A 21,177-nucleotide genomic window follows, 5' to 3' on the forward strand; every position below is an offset into this window, starting at 1 on the left:
GGTTACGTCATTTACGCATGTCATTAGCTACGCTATTAGTTTTGAGACATTCAAATCGTATTCAATAGATCTGACAGGAATTCCCATGATTATACATCATTTCCATATGTTAGGTTCAACTGTGGTCTGGAAGCCGGAGAGCTCAAATGCGGAGTAAATAGCTTAGAAACACCCGGTTTTGTTTGATCATCCACTTTTTTGTTTGAGCGTCTCGGTCCTAAATTATATTTTGCACAGTTTCGAGCTTGGGTACGGGCTAATTCCCCCGGCGCGTATGCTATATCGGAGCTTTCTTTGAAAGTTTCCTGCTGTTGTTGACACTTTATTTCAGCTCAACTCTCGAAGGAGGTGACGCCGTTCACCACTAATTAGAAACTTTTTTCATCAAGCCCTAATCAGGTCACTGGCTTCCGTAGTACCGAGATGTACCAGTTTCCACAAATTGCTTCGGATAGAGAGTCTCGTTGCGTTTGTGCTGATCTGTGGATGTGGGTTTTAATTTGAAGGCTCTGGTTTCTAGTGGCTATTTTTGAACGTCTACAACAACAGTCGCTGTTTGTTTTTCTTTTGTTCCGTACGTGGAACGTCGCCGAAAGCGCGTTGTTTACGTTATTCAGAAGAAGCTATAGGTTGCGTTCTCCTCTTTGTGTATACTTAGAGTTTTGTGATAATACTGTCTCTACATGACATTCTGGTCAGCAAACACATTTAAGATGATTTAAATATGTGATGTGTGAATACAGACTTGAAGAGGAATTTAAAAGGGTTCTGCGCAAGTTAGGCGGTTCAGAAGATATAAATATCAGTGGGTATCAAAAGCCGTGTAGAAAAGATGGGGACTTTTTAAGCAATACACAATTTAGGCTACTTGAAATGCTCCCACATTCATAATCTAGACTCACAACAGTTTCACATATATATAATTAAATGTAATACATATAATTATATTTCAAATAAATGGCACAGAGGATGGGTTACGTTATGTGCCGTTCACTTATAAATATTCAAAAGGATAACCACGTGCGCTGTTGACTGAACTGCAGTGACATGATTCCTATTTTTGGCTTTAGTCAAACACGACACTTGTTCGATATAATATTACGTTTCTGCAACACAATCTGTTGAGGATTTGAATAATTATAAGAGAAGTAATAATTAAACTTCTCGGCATAGCGAAAGGGTCACAAATACATTAATGAACCATCACATCAGTATCTACTCATCTATAGATATTAATAACCATTCACATCTGTGGAAGGAAAACGTTTATTTTATCATTCACTTTCGCTTCTTTGTCTACAGCAAAAGTACATCAGATTGCTTCTAAAAGTAACACAAAACAGAAACTTTTTTATCTTATATACAATGTTGACTCTGCACATTTTAAAAATACACATTCGACATTTTGTAGAATTGACAAAATCAACAAAATGGCTCTTCGAAATAGACACCCAAAAATGACTCACAAGAGTACTTGTGTACTAACAAAGATGAATGTAAGGCACATAGTGAAGTAAAAAATGTAAGACTCGAGACCACTCTACATGGAAATGTGTTTACTTTTTTGGAATGGCTGAGGATGAAGCTGTCAGAAAGAAAAGGACATCTGGAGATGTGGATGTTATATGAGAGTGAAAAGCAAGGGGAGGCATGACAGATCCTTCTGTCTCGCACAATGATGCACTTCACACAAGAAACGTCCCGACAGACGTGCTGAAAGAAGATACTATGATTCCTCTGTAAAACACGTTTTCAACAGCAACATCGCTGTGAAGCAGTGATATGGACGTCTTTGATAACTTGACGCACACAGATTCTGTACAGTTCCACTTTTTCCTTTAATAACAGAAAATATGGGGAAAGGACAAATGGAGGTTGGTAAATATAGTAAACTTAAATGTGTTACAAATATGTTTGTCAATGTAATCTTTCATCATAACTTGTTCCACCCTCTGACACTACTTTTTTTCTGCTGTCACCAAGCTTTTTTATTTTTAGGCCTCACCCTTCCCATCATTGAACGACATCTTTATCCCATCCAATAAGCTCATGAAAAAAATTCAATGCATTCTTTATGGATTTTTTTAATTTGTTTAACTAATATATTATTTGTATATATAATTGTCAAACATCTTAATATATTTTTTATAACAATTTTTAGATTAAAACAAATTAAATATATTAAGTGTATTCATATATTTAACAATAAGTTTCAGGTCTATTTTTTTTCAAAATCTGAACTGAAGTCACAGCTGGAAAACTTCAGAAATTAATCTTCTTCCGAATCCTCCTGGAAGTCTTGGATATCCTGGACTATCTGCACATCGGGGTCACCTTCAAATGTTAAGGCTTGTTCATGAGTGTGGTAGGTGCCTTTCTGATGGGCCATGTACCGGAGAACCACTATCATCAGCAGCAAAATCACCACGACGACAGCTACAACCGAGACTCCTAGTTAAAGGAACAGCCACAATCAAATTAGATCATGTTATTTATTCATTTATTTATATACTAATTTAGGATCAGTCATCAAATTAAAGTTCTGCATGAATTATGAATAGAACGCTTGGGGAAATAATGTGTGCATGTCGAAAAAAGTTGCCATGAGGTCGCTAAGATGTTGCTAAGGTGTTGCTAGGCTAGTTGCTAGGGGGTTACAGGTCCAAATCAAAAGTATTCCCCAATCTTAAAAATAAACTAGTCTCTATAAATTGATTCAATTTATGCCTTCAAAGCAGGTTTAGACGTTTTTTTATTTGCTTGTTTCTTAAGCTCACTTGAAAAAGTCACGTGTGAACTTGTTTAATATTTAGTGTTGGGGTTTCGCTCAAATCACTAAACCTGAATGTACAAAATTGCAACAGTGATGCCCACTTAAACTAATTAAATATCTTTGTTCACTTTGTTCTTTGATAAATGTGATCTTACGTGTAAATGATGTGACTAAATGTATCACGTTTACAGTTGTATGAGAACTACTGTATGTTAGATATGATTGCGGTCTTACCCAACACAGCAGCATCCATCGATTCAAAGATGTCAAGAACCACAACTGAAACATAAGCAAACAACATTCAGATATGTAATTTCGTTGAATCGACTCTGATTGATTTTTTACTGGCTCCAGAAGCGTCTCGCTTTTCTACAGGAAGTGTGAAATCACGCCGTACTTGAAAACTATCCCAGCGCTGTATTTTTAGTGACAGAGCACATGTTGGCTAGGAAGGACCGTGAAGAGGATAATTTAGGCGATGAGTGATGAAGAAGTTGCGTGGAGTGGAGAGCAGATGTTTGCACTTGGTATTAAATAGACACATTGTCGTTCATTGCGGGGCTTTCTCTTTGAAAGACTTAAATCCCCTAAATGATACATTTCATTTACTCTTGTCATTCCAAATCTGTTACTTTCTTTTTTTAATGAAGGAGAAGACAGATTTTAAGGTCAAATTGTGTATTATCGAAATAAAATAGTAAGTGAAAATGAAAAAAACTTGTAGAAATGAAAATTTAAAATATGTATTGAGAAATGTCTCGGTGGTTTTGAGTCCATACGATGAAAGTCAACGGGAGCCAATGTTGTTGGGTTACCAACATTCTTCAAAACAGAAGAAAGAAAGAAAGTTTGACATGATTTGTGGGTGAATAAATGATGAATGAATTGTAAAGTTCTCAGTTATCCGAATGATGTCAGTCACATTCATTTGACTACTTTTGTCAACATCATCATCTCACTTGTGCCAACTTTTATTCGAATTTCATTAGGAACAAAGTCCTTAACTGAAACACAACTGAGAACTCAATTAAGTCTCCCGAATGATTGTAGAACAACCTGAAAGACCTCAGCTGTGTTTTGTCATTATGGGTGACGTGATCTCGGAGTGTGTGTGTGTTTGTACAGCTCCTCAATGCTTCATTACCTTCTACATCTAGGTGTTAGCCTATCATTACAGCATCATTAATCAGAGCTTAAAATGCACTGCCCACTCCAAGCCATTAAAGAGCAAGAGTCAATAACATAGAGCGAGAAGAAAAAAGAGAGCCCGGAGAGGAAATCACGGTAATGAAGCACCTGGAACTAAAGGAGAGAAAATTGAGCGAGGGGTGTCTGTGGCTGCCTTCCAAAAACTAGTGAGTTCCCTACGTAGGCAGCGTTTCAAAGGATACTTGGAAAAAGGTGAATAGCACGATTGTGGTGCCTTTTAAGATACACTTTAGAAAATTAAGGATCCTTAAAGTTTTTTGGTCAGGCATAAGGAACATTCACAAAACTTTTGTTTTATGGTTCGACTATACAAAGAAGACAGCTAACGAAGAACGTTGTCAAAACTTTAGCTAACATTCCCCAAAAGTTCTCTCGAAGTTGTCAAATAATGTACTTGTAGTAACATTAAAAGTGTGTATTATCAACAATATATTGTATGTCATTGCTACACATTCTAAAAACAGTGTAAAATATGTATTCAAATTGTTATTCATACATGGCTAGAGGAAAGTCGAAATATTTAGAAATAACGTTTCTATAACATTATTTATAACATTAATAATTAACATTCTTAAAACACATGGGAAAGAAATGGTTATTTTGATATGGACTTTTTAAGGAACCTACATTTTTTCTTCTATCGCTACAAAACCTTTTTACCAGTTTTATTTTTAAGACTCTACCTTCTTTTGGCAAACACTTGTTTGTGTGATGACAGCTTTGGGTGGCTGATGCCTACGTAGGCAGTAGGCTAGCTTTTGGACCGGAGCCTGTGTGCCTGTTCTTCATATTCCTCTCTCTATCTTCATGTTTCATCACTTGATTCCTTTTTTTTCATTTCGGTTCTATTTAGCATCTCCCCCCACACGCCACTACCCACAATTCCAAGCCTCATTAAATCTCTCGTCAGCGGCTCAACATTACATCAGTCACTGCCTCATTTACACACGTCCATCTGTTTGATACACACACACACTCGATGCATGACAAACCCGGCAGATCGCTTCTCTTCCTTTGCTGTTTACCGTTCCGTAAATTAGTTAACACTCAGCTGTGTTCTGTCGGCTAGGTTACATTATCTATGCATACAGTAGTACGAATTTATAAAATGATTCTTTTTCTTACCGCCCATGTGGTCCTCCGTGGTGACTGTGAGGTTGCTGACTGAAAAAAACAAAAAACAGAAAAAACGTATAAAAATATTGTTTTAATTATTTTATTTATGTAGCCTTAAACGTGTATAGTAATAAATATATTTTATAATTTTGAGTGAACTTTTCTCTCAAAACTATTAACTCTAAATTCACAGCGAGCATTTCCTTCTCTTAAAAAATACAGTAAAAAAAACGCAAAATGTTGGCAGCTGGGGCTCCCTTTAAAAAACATTGAATGACATGTTTTGCAAAGTAGAATTTCATGTATTTAATGTTATTTTAAACCAGACTCTTAAATTTGCTATTTATTTCTATTGGCTTATAATAGCTTACTAAAGGTGAATGTGTGCAAGAGTCCATGAAAAGAAATATATTTAATAGATTTTTGCCACAAGATAAATGTTTTACTTCCGTGTCACCAAAACTTCCCCCCACAACAAAACTTTCCAGTGCACACATACTTAAAAAAAAAACAATAAAAACCTCAAATCCACCATGAAAATCAAAGCAATAAACGTTTCTTTCTTGATTGTCGACTTAAACGTTGTTTTCAAAATCTCTCTGTGATGCAGAGTGACAAATAGGGCCCCAATTGATCCGCGCAATTCCCCTACAGAGTCGAGACCCTTCAGACTGTCAGTCGCTCCATCACTGTAACCCTACCCACCTGCCCCATATTCAGCACAAGTAAGCAATAAGACAAACAAACACCAGGTGCAGATTCACTCCCGGGGTTCCTCGAGGGGCACGGCTCTTAAAAACGGCCCAAATCTGTGGGCAATTTGTCGAAATAACAGCTTTTGTTTGTCAGGCCCGAACAGACCTTGTCTCTTAAAGACTGGCATGCTGATAGACAGCTCGCATGGGTCCTGATGAAGACTCTCTGATGGATTTCTGCTAAATTAATGGAGGCGAGAGGCGGCTGTTTGGACGGACGGCGGACGGTTTCCTCTGATTGTGAAGGCTGTTGGGTGGGATAGATTTTTGAGTGGTTCACAGCAAAAAACAAGGCATTTTTTTCAAGCTTTTCCAATACAAATCTCTCAAAAAAGTCAAGATGCATATTCATACGAAGAAAAATTAAAGATTAAATTAAAATTATTCAAATAAAAATTATTAAAATGATGCAATTTTATGCTTAAAACAAGCGAATGAGATAAGACAATTATATTTTATTTTCTTAAATTTTGTTTTAATATGTTCAATTTAATATCATTCATATTTATTCAATTTTATTCACTTTTATTTCATTTTATTTGAGCAATGTGAGGAAAACTCTCCTGTTTTGAAATATCTTTCACAATTGATCTTGTGATGGTTGATCAATCACTTTGAATACAAAGATTAATACGCAACTTATGACTTTAAACATCTTGTTCACAAGCTAAACACAAGCTAGCACTGCAACAAAATCTTCCTATTAAAGAAAACTATACTGTACAGGTTCTTTTTGGAAAACTCCACAAGCTTAGAGCTCGAGCACGTGACCTCACTCTAAACTTTTGTTATATGCCGCTGATGCAACTGTAGGTTTTGTTTTCCGCCGGCTTGGTTTTAATGGTGCATCAATTTAAAATGACCCAACATTTACAGAATTCGGCTTTCCTCACTGAAATCGGCTGCATCCGATTTTAGCGGGTTTGTTGTATTATTGATGAATTTTGCGGTTACCCTGGAATGATTTTTAAGCCCGGCGTCTTTCCATTTCTGGTTATTCCATTTCTTACATAAGAGTTGAAATGGAAAGACAAGAAAAACATATTTCTTATTTATAAAGTGAAGTAGGAATTGATAGATGTAAGAAACGAGGATGACAGCGGCCGTGCGTTGAGCAGTCGTGAAAGCGGCATGTTTGTTAAAAATATCACGAGAGAGGGCTGCTGACCCATTTGGGGTCTGAACCCGCAGGGGGAGGCCAATTTTTGGGTTTGTTGTCTAATGCACTTTATGGACTTTTTTAGGGGCCTCTTATGATTTTATGTGGGCTACAAGCCAATTATTTGTATTAGCAAGAAATGAAGTCCCTTGTTGCTATTTCCAAGGATATTTACAACAAATAACAGCATTTAAGTCATTATATCATGGTAAACAACAAATTTACACTCATGGTTAAGTTTCATAGAACCAATTAATTGATGTAATGCAAATGGTTCAAGGTCAGCATGAAGTGAAAGTTTTTATTATTGTTTTAAAGCAAAGAGCGCAATGATTGCTGCTTTAAGACGAAGATCGCTGACTTAAAGAGATACTTCAGCCGAAAATCATGTCATCATTTACTCACCCTTACATTGATCCAACCGGTATAGATTTCTTAGTTTTGCTGAAAACACAGGAAGAAATTTGGACAAATGTCAGATTTCACCCACCATTTACTGCCGTGATATAAATACTATGGGAGTCAATGAGGGTGAGATTTGACAATATTCCAGATATCTTTCTGTGTGTTCAGCAGAACAAAGAAATGTATACAGGTTTGTAACAATCTAAACATGAGTAAATGATGACAGAATTTTCATTTTTGGGTGAAGTATCCCTTTAAGCTCAGAACTGCAATGCATCATGCAAAGTCAGTGATGTAAGCCGAGATCTCTGGCACCCCGGGTTGAAACCGCCTGTTATTGCCGTCCAGAGTAATGAAAGTAAACAATCACCCATGAAGAGCACCTATGAATTTTAATGGATATAAAAGTATGACTCAGAGCAAGTGTGTGAGTGTATGTGTGTGTGTCCTACATTATAAAGAACCGTTTATTCTTTTAAATAAATAACTCCAGCATGTCTGGCTGTTGAATACGGACTGAACGAATCACATATGTTATGGCTGTATTGCTCCAAGAACTCTCTGTAAGTTGCTTTGGATAGGAGCGTCTGCTAAATGGCTAAATGTACTGTAAGAAAAAGTACAGTAAAGCAATACAGTATTATATACATAAGCGCTCTTTCAATAAAGCATACTCATTAATTCATATGAAAAATAGTAGCAATTTGTGCTCTGAAGTCAAGTAGTGAAGTAGTTTTCTAGATAAATAAATAAATAAATAAGTGCATTCTTTAAAAATAAACCACTTTATATAACTTTACACATATACAACTTCAAACGTATACAGCATAATGTCAGTCTCAAAACTGTGTATTTCAACCATCAGGTGGAATAACTTCTGCTTATCATCCATTGTAGAAACAATACCATAAAGGTGCATTTTGTTTATTTTTTAACTAAGTGAAAAATAGTTTGTGATAATTTAGTTTAAATTGCCTTTATTAGTGAATGAAAGGGAAATTTTGTACAGCGAGAGACTGCATGCATTTTTAATCAAACATGGATGAAAAATGAACCCGCGTGTGGTAATTGTCAGGTCTTTACCGAAGTCACTGCTTTCATTTAAAGCACATTAACGCAGACTTACTCCCTCTGTCTCGCAAGAAGACGAGAGCCAGAACTGAAATCGAGATGCGAGATCGAGCCATAAGTTCATCACCCTGAAAGTAGTTTGTACCCCTCTGTTCTGCTCATAAAAATCTCACCTAATAGTTTCTCGCTCTCAGACGCACGCGGAGAGATATACACTTCAGATAAATCAAAATGACAAGATGATTGGTTGGGGAAAAAAGCTAAAAGAGCCGTTAATATTTTCCTTGGAGGAACGAAAAGCTTTTTTTCCACACCGGCGCACACAAAGAGACAGCTAGGCAAACGTACGTCGAGCCACTCGCTCGAAAAATGTACGGCGAGGCCGCGGTTGGACGTTTCTGTCAGAGCTTGACTGGAAGAGCATGATGCTAACAACGTCAAGGTCACGGGTTCGATTCCCAGAGAAAGCACATGGCTTGCGAATGTACATCTTCAAACCACTGTACTGTAAATCTGTAATCTAAAAGCATCTGTCAGATTTATAAAGTGATGTCAGTAGAAATGTTCAAAACTTTTAACATCAAATGCTTTAAACAATGAAACACAAGTTTTTTTTTTACTAAAACATTTTTTTTCCATCATTTCATACAACATCTGTCCTATAGGCTATTTTAAATACCCTTAAAAAACCTTTAATACCTAATTTCTGAAAAAATATCCACCATCTATCTATACATCCTTGTTGCCAAGTAACTGGTACTGTACCTGGTTTATCAAGTGACAACAGCAGGGGCTTAGAAGCTGTTAGTGTAGATCCTACAAGTGTGGAGGGTAGGTGTGATGTTTCTTTAGCAGGTTCAGTTCAAATGTGCGGCCGCGCCGCAGGTTTCTCAAAGAAAGTCTGAAAATTTAATGGGAATCACGTCCGGTCAAAATAATTGCTTGGTGACTCTGAGAAAAAGTTTTATTTTTAAACATGAAAGTCTTTGATCAGAGATAAATGAGATAAAAAGTAAAGATGCGCTGACTAAGATGTGTGACGTATTGAGATGTTTGAAAAATTACAGATTGAAATCACATTCATGAACAATGAACAGTGCGGAGTCTTAATTTAGCAATAGTTCAGAAACCTGGAAAAAGGAAATCAGTTTTGTGCCAGAATGCAAAGCCATGAGATATGTTAGCATACTACTTTGGAAAAAATGCAAAATGCTAATTTAAAGGGATCTTTCAGAGGCTAAACAAAATTTCCCCATGTTTTACACACCCTCAAGGCATCCTAACTGAATGAGACTTTCTTCTGCAGTTTTTAATACCACGTATAATTTTCTTCCAAGCGGTAGAATAGCAGTGAATAGGAGGCAATTTTAGAAGCTCCAAAAAGTGCATCCATCGATCAAATAACTGCTCGACACGGCTCCGTTGTCTAAACACAGGTCTTCCGAAGCAAATCGTGCATTCGTGACCTGAACTTACGACACAACATGTTTTTTTTGTCGGAAAAACAAACCTTGGGTTCACGTGCAGCCGAGAAATAACGCAAGTGAGACACTAACATTCTCAAAATTGATATTTCCTTGAACAAACGCATCGATTCGCTTCAGAAGGCCTGTGTTAAGACCACAGAGCCGTGTTGAGCAGTTCTTTGATTGATGGATGCATTTTTTGGAGCTTCAAAAATTGCCCCCAATTCACTCCCATTCTACCGCTTTGATGAGAAATGATAGGTGGTATTATAACTCCGACTGCATTATTCTTCAAGAAGAAAGTCATATTCAGTCAGGATGCCCTGAGGGTCAGTAAAACATGGGGACATTTTGTTTAGCCTCTGAAAGATCCATTTAACGTTTTCCTCAGATAAAAAGCAAACCAACTTTACCAAATGTGCTGTATAAGCTAGTGCAAATTGTGACTATTTCCCTCGATGCTTTAATGTTAACAGCAAATGTTGACGCATTTTTATGCCAAACTGTACATAAGGCAAGGCAAGGCAAACTGTACATGAAATGCTGATACGATTTTGTTATCATCAAAATGTCCCACATTCAATTTAACATGTAAGGTTGCATGTTATTCGCATGTTAACAATTTTAACAGCCTCATCTACAGGGACTTTAACTATTTTACATGGTGGCTTATTTGCACGTTGTGAATTGTACAAAAGCAGACAAATCCCTGACTCTAACGTCACTGGCGCAAAAGCAAGTCGTACAAAAATGTGTGAATGAGATCGTACGAATTTCTACGAGCCACATTGTAAAATAGTTACGTTTTTGCCCTAGAGATTGTGTTGGAAAAACGTCATTCTGAAGCCCCTCCTTTAACCCCACCCCTAAACCCAACATCACTAGGGCGAAAGCAAATTGACTAAAACGTATGAATGAGATCGTTCAAATTCATACGAATTAGCCACCTGGTAAAATAGTTGCGAATTGTTGTGTGATTGTGTTGAAATGTATACTGTTTCTAAATTTAATTAAAATAAAAAGTAGATAGCATACATTAAATACACAACATAGTGAGCGGTAAAAGAGTATTTATTTTTCCAAACATAGCGTTTTATTTAAAAATGATCTATTAATTCCCAGCACTGTATGAGTCATACAGAAATATGGCCTTAGCTAAAAGAGTACACACCTTCAATCCTGAGATTTTAACATCCTGTTAAAAAAAAACTCACTTTAAAAGTCCCTTTGCACCCATGACATCACCAGAACACAACTGTTTTAGTTATCCGAGCTGTTAACCAGGCCCAGTGCTTTTCACAACAGAAGATAATGTCCTCAGAATGACATGTTCCACATTGACTCCTTGAGCTTCCTCCGTTAGCTGATGTCAAAAAAGCCATCAAATATTACAATGTAACATTTCTCCGTCAGCACCGTCGATATGACTCAACAGATGAGCTATGGAGGAAATGACTGGTAGATTGTGAATCAGTGAATCTTATCAGACAACCTGCAGTGCTTGGTTTTGATCAACAGAGCTAAGATGTTGACTAGGACATTATTGAACGCAGTTCTGGCATCAGCACATCACGGCGGAGATCCAGGTCTGTCGTGGATTGTAAGGATAAACAGACATGGATGTGACAAATTGTGACAAAAAGCTCAATTTGTGTAAATATCAGTAAATATCTTTTACTCATTCACACTCAGCTGGATTTTTACGTTTGTGCTTTCCTGTGCAAAACTCAATGGTACAAAATTTAGGTGTTGCCAAGGCATTGCTCTGAGGTTTTCGTAGGTGATCTGGGTGGTTGCTAGGGGCCTGGTTAACATTTTCGTTTGTTTAAAAATATTCAAGGAGTGTTCAGACAGGATATGCAAGCTAAACTAAGATTTAAAACTTCAAAAAGTACAAAAAAACAATAAAGTTGTGAAATTATTAATAAATAAATAAATTCAAAAAAAATTATTTTTTATTTTATAGATTAAAAATTTTTTCAATTATTATTTCTGTAAATAATTATTTAACGTTTATAAGTTGTATATTCTTATTTTTTATAAAAATAATATTTTATGAAAATCAAGGTATAAAATAATGATTTTTTTGTTTTTGAGGACATTGGTCAACACACCAAATCCCCGCCTTTCATTGGATTTGTGGGAAATCATGTTCGCTGTTTAAACTGCTAACAATTTAACGTAACCTCATTGTTAAATATTTTTTAATTAAATTGAATTTGAAATGAATCTCAACTTAGTGAACACAACGTGTTTTCACCCCAAGAGTTCATTTAACACAATAAGTTTCGATTGGATTTCTCATGTGCACAACTGCTATAGCGCACCAACGCTAACAGCTAACAGCGCTGTGTTTTGACATGTTTCAATGGGAAATGACAATTAAAGCTAGCTGGTGAAACTTTCAGCATAATGAGATCAGCCGACTCCAGCACTGAGAGATTTCATCTTCTATTCTGCGTTCATCTAAGTGAATGTGTGGTATCCCATGATTCCTCGAGGCTCAATGCAGCTAATAACTTCTGAAAAAAGCAACTTCCTTGTGACTTCAGATAAATCAAGACGAAGCAGATCTGAGCTAGAAACTGCAAACAGAAGACTTGGGTAGGAAACGTGTCTTGTGTCTGAAGACGAGAACAGTGCGCTTCATAAAAAGAATACAAGCTTATCATACAAGGCATGGCCTGATTTAGATAGAACATTCTCTTTCTTCTTGCATTTTATTTATTTATCTGAACCATCATTTCCCAGCTGTCACAGTGGCGTGTCGAGGCATCTCATTGGCTCTCCGAAGACCCAAAACAGTGGCACTACGAGTCTTAGTGGGACAAAGAGCTCTTACAGGCAAAACACACTCACATATACACAAACACGAGCTCTACTTCTGGGGCATGAAGCTCGCACATCTTACAGATGTTCTCCTTGTTCTCATTAACTCTGGTATGATCTGGAAGAAAGCGAGAGGGAAAAGAAAGGGCCGGACGTAGACAGAGGGTCAACGAGGACGTACACGGCACCCGATTTGGGACGATTATTTCAGAAGCAGTTCAATTAATAATAAGACACAATGGGTTCATTCGGAAATGAGAAAATATGAAAGGAAAGGGATGGCGTGCCCTCTTTTACACCTCAAAGGGACCTCAAATTATAAACTGGAGAGGCACCGATGTAAAAGTGACCCTAAACGGGCCTAAAGGGACTGAATTGAAGTGACAGAAATTAAATGATTATAAATGACCACCTACTTTGATTCAAAGAGACCATCTTAAATGATTCAAATTGATATGTCATGTAGGAGCTATAATACAATAGGTTCTAATACAAAGTTACTAGTTTCAACAAAAGCTAGACAACTACCCGTTGGGAGAAAGAGAGAGGGTTATTTCCCGCCCCCTTGCGTATACATTTGGGCGGTCTTAGTCAAATCATACCACGAACTGACGTAGATTTGTGGGGGTGTGGTTAGCGTTTCAGACAGGTCTGCGTAAGCATTTAAGACAGAATGTATCTTTTGTGTCCGACACTTAAATTTTTGCACTTATATGTCTAGTACATGCATGGGCAACTTATAACATACCAAAGACATGGAAAAACACGTATTCGCGCCGTATGACCCCTTTAAAAACGACTTAAATATCCTAATTTAACTAAACTAATCCCTCTCCGGGAAACCACTCCAAAACGATTTGATTTGACTGCCTTAAATGATTCAAAATGACCCCCTTCCATCCATCAAAGTTACAAACTTAAATGATTCAAAGTGACCATAAGTGATTTAATGTAACCACTTTATTAGATTCAAAGTGACTACCTTAAATGATTCAAAAATGACCACTGTTAATAATTAAATGTGACCAATTAATATGCAAATCTATTATTATTTTATAACAAATTACATTAAATGATGCTCAACTGATCAGTAATTGAGTGCATAATAAAATAAGGCACATAAATGTAGTCCCTTTTGTATTCTACATATGACATCTGATGATTAGAGGTGAAACTCAGAATCAAAGGCCTGATGATGATAAATCGACATAGACTGACTCAGTCTGTTCAGACTGTCAAAACCTCCCGAGCAGATAAGAAAACTGCGAGATGTCTCGACATGCGCGCACATGCAAACCAGGACGTGCCCTGTCAGAATTGACTCGCCATTTCCACTTTCTGTTGCATACGCGCTCTGGTGATCAAAGAATCAATGCTTTGATTCATCATTCCATTGGTCTTTGTCACATTTGCCGCGACAGTGGCATTATAAAGAGAAATACAAGATAGAGAGCAGAAAGGGTTTCAGGTAGGTTTGCATATTTGAGATTTTGTTGTCAGAATTGAGTTTACCAGTCAGAAAAAAACGGAAAAGTATGTCAAGTAAATGAACACCTGACTAATATTTTACAGTTTTGAAGACCCCATGAGATCAAAAGAAATACCGTTTTTGGCTTTTAGTCTTAAAGATATCAACTGTCCATTCAGAGAGCGTTTAGAAGTCTTAAAGGTACAGTAGCGCCACAAAGGAGCCATTGATTTCCTGTAGTCATTAAATGAATCAATTTATTTTTATGCCAATCAAACCAAACTACCTTAAAAAAACATTATCAGGAACTCATCTCTCTGTGTAGGTTGGTTCCAGAGGTGTGTTGGTAATCTCCTGAGATCAGCCATGTGCATTTCGGCGGAGGGGGACATGAAATTACTTTCCGGCAAAAACTACTTTTCTGGAAAAATAGAAATCTTGGGCACTGATAAGGCGGCTCGTAAAAATGGCCTCCGCACATCCACTCTGGGGAAGAAGAAAATTATTTTTCAAAGAATGGGAAGAATGGACGATGTTCCTCTGAAAGTGTTGAAAGCGTGTTTTTATAGAGCTACAGAAACACAACGTTAACAGATTTCGGGAAAATCAACCTGAAGTATGAATGATTTAAGGAGTCTCTTAATATTCTCAAGACATTGTCACAAACTGTAATCTATTCATTCGTGTTCATGGTCAAGAATTTCCCCCTTTTTCGTGTCACCCAGCACGACTTTCGATCCAACTTATGTTATAAATGGGATCTTTCATATATGATATTATTCAACGCAATCTGATGGGAATTCATACCTACTTTGCAAGGTGGCTTATTCGTGTCAATTCCTTTTTTTCACTTATGATCTCATTTAGTTATGACTTTGCCCCTGTGACGTTGGGTTTAAAACATTAAAAACTTATTTTGATATCAGGTGTGTTGAAAGTCGTGCTAAGTGTTACAAAGTAAAAAGTCGTGCTGAGTCCATGGACATGAATCAACAGATGCCAAATTTTGTGCCTATGCCACAAACTGCTTTGAGACTTGGTTGGAATATCATATTGAGATTCAAAACATATCGCATTAAAACAATTTTAAGCAGAACTGTTAAGTACTGCATCGTACTCAAAAATAAAAGTTGTGACATTTCTCCAGCACTCTCTATCACTTAATGCAGTACATATTAATATATGAATGTTGCAGATTTTCATAAACATTTAACTAGGTTAAGTCGCAATACACAGGAAACTATTTTATCTGAATTAATTCACATTTTGATAAGAAAAGAGTAGTAGCACAGCTCAACAACCTGTGTCCACACGTCATTCTCATGCTAAGCATGTTCCATGTAACCAATTCCATATTCTTTGCTGCCCTAGTTTGAAACAGACCAATTAAGATACACAATTCAGGAAGACAAAGTTACTCTAGAAATAAATTGGAAGCTAAAGGTGAAGAACATCTTAATTCCTGTGTGCTTTTGAGAAAACATGATTTCCATTAGATGTTAATGGATTGGTGGGCGAAACAATGCTGTAATTGCACCTTCCATTTTTAGATAATGAGACAATTTCTTTTTCCAATTCATTTTCAATTAAAAATTTCGTTTGTGGGATTTTTAGTCTCTCTAGGTAAGAGGTCATCTCATAATGTACCTCCATAAACCAATAAACACAGCAACTTTCAATTTTACTTTACACACAAAGAAATCAAAAAGATGAATTCTAATGTGAACTTCAATGCTTTTTGCAAATAGAAACTACTAAGAATAATAAGAATAAGACTACTGTTTTTAATTCTATTAGTGCTGTTATTATTAATATTTTAATATAGTTAATGTTATGAATAATATATCATTAAAATAAATAAATAAACAAACAACAACAAAACCTATAATATAATATAATAACAATACTACTTCTACTACTACTTATAATAATAATAATTATTATTATTATTATACTAAAACTATTAGTATTAGTAGCAGCAGTAATGGTATTATTAGAAGTATTATTGATTTTTCATTATTGTCAATAAAATAAGTAAATTCCATTTTATTTAAATATTTATTATTATAAATATTATTATTGTTAATGATGTGATGGTTATTAAACTTAAAATAAATACATTTGTAATTATTATTGTAATTATTATTATTATTACTACTATTATTATTATGTCTATCATTAGCCTTTCTCATATCCAGTGAGTAAAAAAACATACATTTTTTCTCTTTATTTCTTTAAAATGGCGATCTTATACCCTCCTGCTTAAAAGTGCACTGCACAGTCAAGCCAATAATTACTCCTTACACTCCTGTCTGCTTACATCCCAGACTGCATCGGAAACATGCCACTATTCCTGTGTCAACTTTATCAGTGATGGGGGAGTACAACAGTACAGTGGAATTCTGGGTAGAGGCTTATTTGCACACCTATTATTTTAAGCACAGGAGAGATGTAAGGGGTAATGGACTTTAGATTCTGAAAAAGTGGACAAACACTTCTATCCATGTGTCCATAATACATGTGGCATATGTGCTATATGATTTATAAAAATGTCGAAAGGAAATTTTCTGTTTGTGTTGTTCAACTGAAGCCAAACATCCAGTCAAATGAGTTTGTGCTTATTGTAGAAATAATAATACTCATGGCCTCACAATCAGGTTTAGTTGATTTATTTTTAAGAAAATATACAGTTAATGCCTTATAAATGTGCATTTGTTAACATCACTGAACTAAATTTGTTAATCTGAACTAACACTGAACAATACTTTATTCATCTTAGTTCACCTTCATTTCAGCATTTGATAAGATTTGGTAAACAAAAGTTGTATCTGGTAACATGTGTAAATGCACTTATTTGTATTGACTGAATAAAAATGAATAAATGCTGAAAAACTAATGTTAGTACAAACTTATTGTAAACTCTTATATCAGTTCATATGTGACCTGAAGACTTTTGTTGCATGAAAGTAAAGAAGAGTCATGCAAACAGCTTTTACGTGTGAAAACGTGATCGTCAAGACACATTTCCGAAGACATACAGCTCAGCGTCAGTGACTTTCTGAGCGTCCATGATAAAGTGACACTCCCTCTTAATCTAAAACCACAGTGTGTGTGTGTGTACGTGAAGCACACAGTGTATGTGTGTACGTGAAGCACACACACACACACAATTGTAGTTCAATGGAGTCTTGTAGCATGTTACTTGTTTCCAGTGTCCCCTGAGTAATACAAAACACACACACCAAACCTTTTCTGTACAATCTACACGTTTTGTCATATTTAAGCTTTTATGCTATCATTTTTTCCATGTAAGTGTGCACACGCATGAACACTCATGTTCAAATGCTGTGGATGTCATTCGCAATCACACTGCACAACCCGTCCACAAAATAGATACATGTCCTGTTCTTGTTCTCCCTTTCACACAGTAAAGCGTGTGAGTGTAAGCAATGCAAAGGTGCTAAAACCCACAATCTGATTCTTTCCCATTTCACTCCTTTTTTGCAATAAAGTGAATTCTCACTTTTAATGCATTTGGTTTGCTTTCAACAAACGTGTGAATCGTTCTGCCGTGTTCCTCTGTCACCTTTTTGTATATTTCAGGTTTCTATTTAAAGGTGGAGACTTTATATTCCCTCTGGGGTTTTATATATATTTTCCATCCCGTGCTATTTTAATAGAAAATGTGTGGATCTATTGTTTTTGCTTGTTATCCCGGTTAGATCAAACCAGAGGTTGACGATTGGATTATGTTGACTAAATTCTTTGGGAAATAAATAATTCTGTCAGTAAAATTCATCTTTAATTTGGTTTTGTGTTTTATCTCTCAATAAATAACACTGAAAATAAATATGTAGGGAGGAAGAGAGACAGTTTGAAACCCGTATCACTCTAAACGAAAAATTCGAATGGGTACGGAAAAGTTTACGATATTACGGTATGTGTAAAATGAGCTGGTGTGAGCCGGTTCCGATGTGTTTGAATAGATCGCTCGTCTAGTAAGTTGAAACCACAACCACAGAAAAGTACCACAATCACATTGGAGACCATAGAGACGGCAACCATGGAAACCAGGATGAGCCCATTTGACATCTATCCCACAATTCCCTGTCCACATTGCATGTGAGTTAAGAGCTCTCCTGTAAAGGGTTTCCTCCATCAGGTGACTTCAAACATAAGTGGTTTATCTGCACAAGGGCGGGAAGTGAAAACTAGAACTCCTTTAAGATCTAAAGGGCAACCAAAATAAACAGAAGAGCACAATTAACCATAAATCTCAAGAGATGCTTTAAACATTACTTGAAGATGAAATGCATTTCTAAAGAGTTAATTGTGAATCGTGTAGAACATCAGATTGAAAACGTTTTTTTTGGGAGGAAAAAACAAGGCCAGAAGTACAAAACAATGCTTTATATATGACGTCATTGCCCTTTATTTAAGTAATAAGTATTCTCCCTCATTCTCTCTTTCTGTAAATGGTTGTAGGTATTGCAGCCCAATAATATAAAGCTTTCAAAATATTGCTCTCTCATCGGTGGTCTGTGTGCTGAAGTGGTGTGCAAATTGTTTACAGAGAGACACTCTATAATGGCTAAAGTGAGGACCGTCACTGGAAGAAATGGCTTTTATTGCTCCGAGATCTTTCAGACAACAGCAAAATATACAGCCACTTCACTTTCCTGCCAGTCACTGCAAAGCTCAGACTTTCTCTAAAGAGTCGCTGTGCTCAATGTACGTTGTTTGCATGAAAAGCGAGTTGACAGGTGCTGAATCAATGCGTTCCCTTTGACAATGTCTCACGCTGTCAGTCGTGGCTTTTATAGAGGTGCAGTCACGAAAGAAACTGGATAAACATTATACATTATGACCTAAAACAGTATATCTTATATATGAACCTATAGTAGTGCTGGAAGTTAAAAACCACAAATATGATGTCAATACTACACATATGATAAAAGCCTCGCAAACTTTCTCTCCATAGATTTCTACCTTCAATGTGATTCACTGGGCAAAAAAGAGAATTTAAAAAAATTCAATGAAAGATGAATTATTTAGTGTATAGAGTTTTTATCTGTAAAAAACCTAGATATTATGATGATATCATTCACCTATATTTGGTCAAGAGAACCATATAATGAAAATCTGATTTTGTGACAGTCCTAGTTATATACAGATATTTCTCTCTTTCAAACCTGTTTTTTGTCATGTTACTTCGCTTTGACTATTGTTCACCTTGATTCGAGAAGGCTTTCTCTGAACGTGCCATTCTGCTCGCTCAAGGTTGGATTTTACCAAAGGCCCTCGTGTACGTACACGATCCGTGCACTTTTCAAAGGCGCGAAATCAAAGGGCAACCTGAAGAAAACATTACCAGCCCGGAATCACAAAAAAGGGAAACGCCGACCACAAAGAAACATGTGTGGCTATTCAGAAGCAAGAGATGCACACTTACAGGTGTCATTAGGTGATATCCATACTGGAGGACGTGTAGCGTTGTCTACATCTCTGTGGGAGATGTAGGAAGATACTTCCAGTGAATGCGCTTGTGTCGCATTCGTCATGACTGAATTGTAAGTTTGTTGTCCAACAGCACAGACTGCCTGAGACAAGAAAAGAAGATTAGACAAACAGTGCTTTTCTTATTGAAACGTGACTTCGACTGTGGCTTGTCTATGCATGAATTTGATCAGGACTTGTTGTGTTCAGTAAGTGATGACATATATCAGCCTGCGGACCTATTGACTCTGGCTTCTGATTGGCTGTCACAGCACCCCCCCATTTTTTTTTTATTGAATTGGTAGATGAAACACAGACGACAACACTTATCAGTCCAGAACACATTCAACTAAGAAGAAACTGAGTCAACTTGAGTCATTTTAAAGAATGTTTCTGGTTTTCTTTTTTTTTTACTGATTTTACGAGTATAATGTAAAAATCTGAGTTTACTGCCCCAGCTGCTTTTTTTTTACAGTTTATTTACAGAATTTATAGAAAATGAAAGATAATTTTCGAGAAAAAACAGGAAAGCAAACGATTATATTCTGTAATTTTACAGGAAAACTGTTATCTTACAATATACAGATTTTTTTTTTTTTTTTATTATTTTTCAAGTGTAGAATACAAACTATACAACAGCTAATAACAATTATATCCATGCATTTTGCGGACGCTTTTATTTAAAGCAACTTTGTGCATTCAAGCAATACATTTTTCACATTCGCTAAAGCAATGCTCTACCAGCGGAAGTACAGCAACATTACTTTTCTAGACACTTTCTGTGCAGCATGTAGCATGTCAACAACTTTTGTTACAGAATCCTTCTAAAAGGTCACGTGAGACACAATACGGTACATGCGCTACTCCGCTAATTACAGCGCCGTGAATTTACTTCAAACTTTTCTCAGGGAACTCTAAAAATGACACCAAGGACTAGCAGTATATGATGTGTCTTATTTGTCAAATCGAATGCATCACCGATGACAGAATGAGACCGGCTATTAGATACATTGCACGTGTCGCCTCGCACCCAAATCTAACACGTCCTGCCTTAGTGAGAAGGCTGTGTGTCCTCACAAAGTCAAAGTATGGTCCGACGGCATAAAAAAACGACAGTTTTCAGCCTCTTGCATATTGTAAATGACACAGCAGAAACTTACCAGACACAAGTTGTCTTGTGGAAGACCGTCTTGTTTATGCCTGATGTCCACTGAAAGCAAGTTTTGCAAAGTTGGTGAAAGTTCTCACAAGTTTGACAGCGTTCGTGGCTGTAGGGCTGTGGGCTGAATGTGACTGCTTTTCTGCATGACTCACTGACTCGTCTTCCAATATGTGGGTTGCGAATTTGGTGTTCGTTGGATTATCTGAACATGTGCAGCCAATGGTTTATCAGGGCCCACCCTTTGAATTTAAATGAGTCGCAGTTGCTT

The 21,177-nt window shown here is 36.5% G+C and overlaps 1 protein-coding gene across 3 annotated transcripts; it reads right to left on the reverse strand.

Moving 5' to 3' along the window:
* Nucleotides 1-1,250: 1,250 nt before the first annotated feature.
* On the reverse strand, nucleotides 1,251-21,115 carry LOC130430622 (glycophorin-C-like). 3 transcript variants are annotated; one of them, XM_056759781.1, is made up of 5 exons: nucleotides 20,908-21,115; nucleotides 19,704-19,847; nucleotides 5,108-5,146; nucleotides 3,008-3,052; nucleotides 1,251-2,451 (listed from the first exon to the last, which is right to left on the reverse strand). In XM_056759781.1, exons 2-5 carry the CDS (start codon nucleotides 19,810-19,812, stop codon nucleotides 2,270-2,272), a joined length of 375 nt encoding a protein of 124 aa, XP_056615759.1. In that variant the 5' UTR covers nucleotides 19,813-19,847; nucleotides 20,908-21,115; the 3' UTR covers nucleotides 1,251-2,269. The 3 variants fall into 3 exon arrangements, with proteins under 3 accessions (XP_056615759.1, XP_056615758.1, XP_056615760.1); XM_056759780.1 differs by having other exon boundaries at nucleotides 19,704-19,851; nucleotides 20,908-21,109; XM_056759782.1 differs by lacking the exons at nucleotides 19,704-19,847; nucleotides 20,908-21,115 and adding an exon at nucleotides 19,484-19,674.
* Between the last annotated feature and the right edge of the window lie 62 nt (nucleotides 21,116-21,177).

The sequence above is a fragment of the Triplophysa dalaica genome, chromosome 10, assembly GCF_015846415.1.
Source record: "Triplophysa dalaica isolate WHDGS20190420 chromosome 10, ASM1584641v1, whole genome shotgun sequence".
Classification (NCBI taxonomy): Eukaryota; Metazoa; Chordata; class Actinopteri; order Cypriniformes; family Nemacheilidae; genus Triplophysa; species Triplophysa dalaica.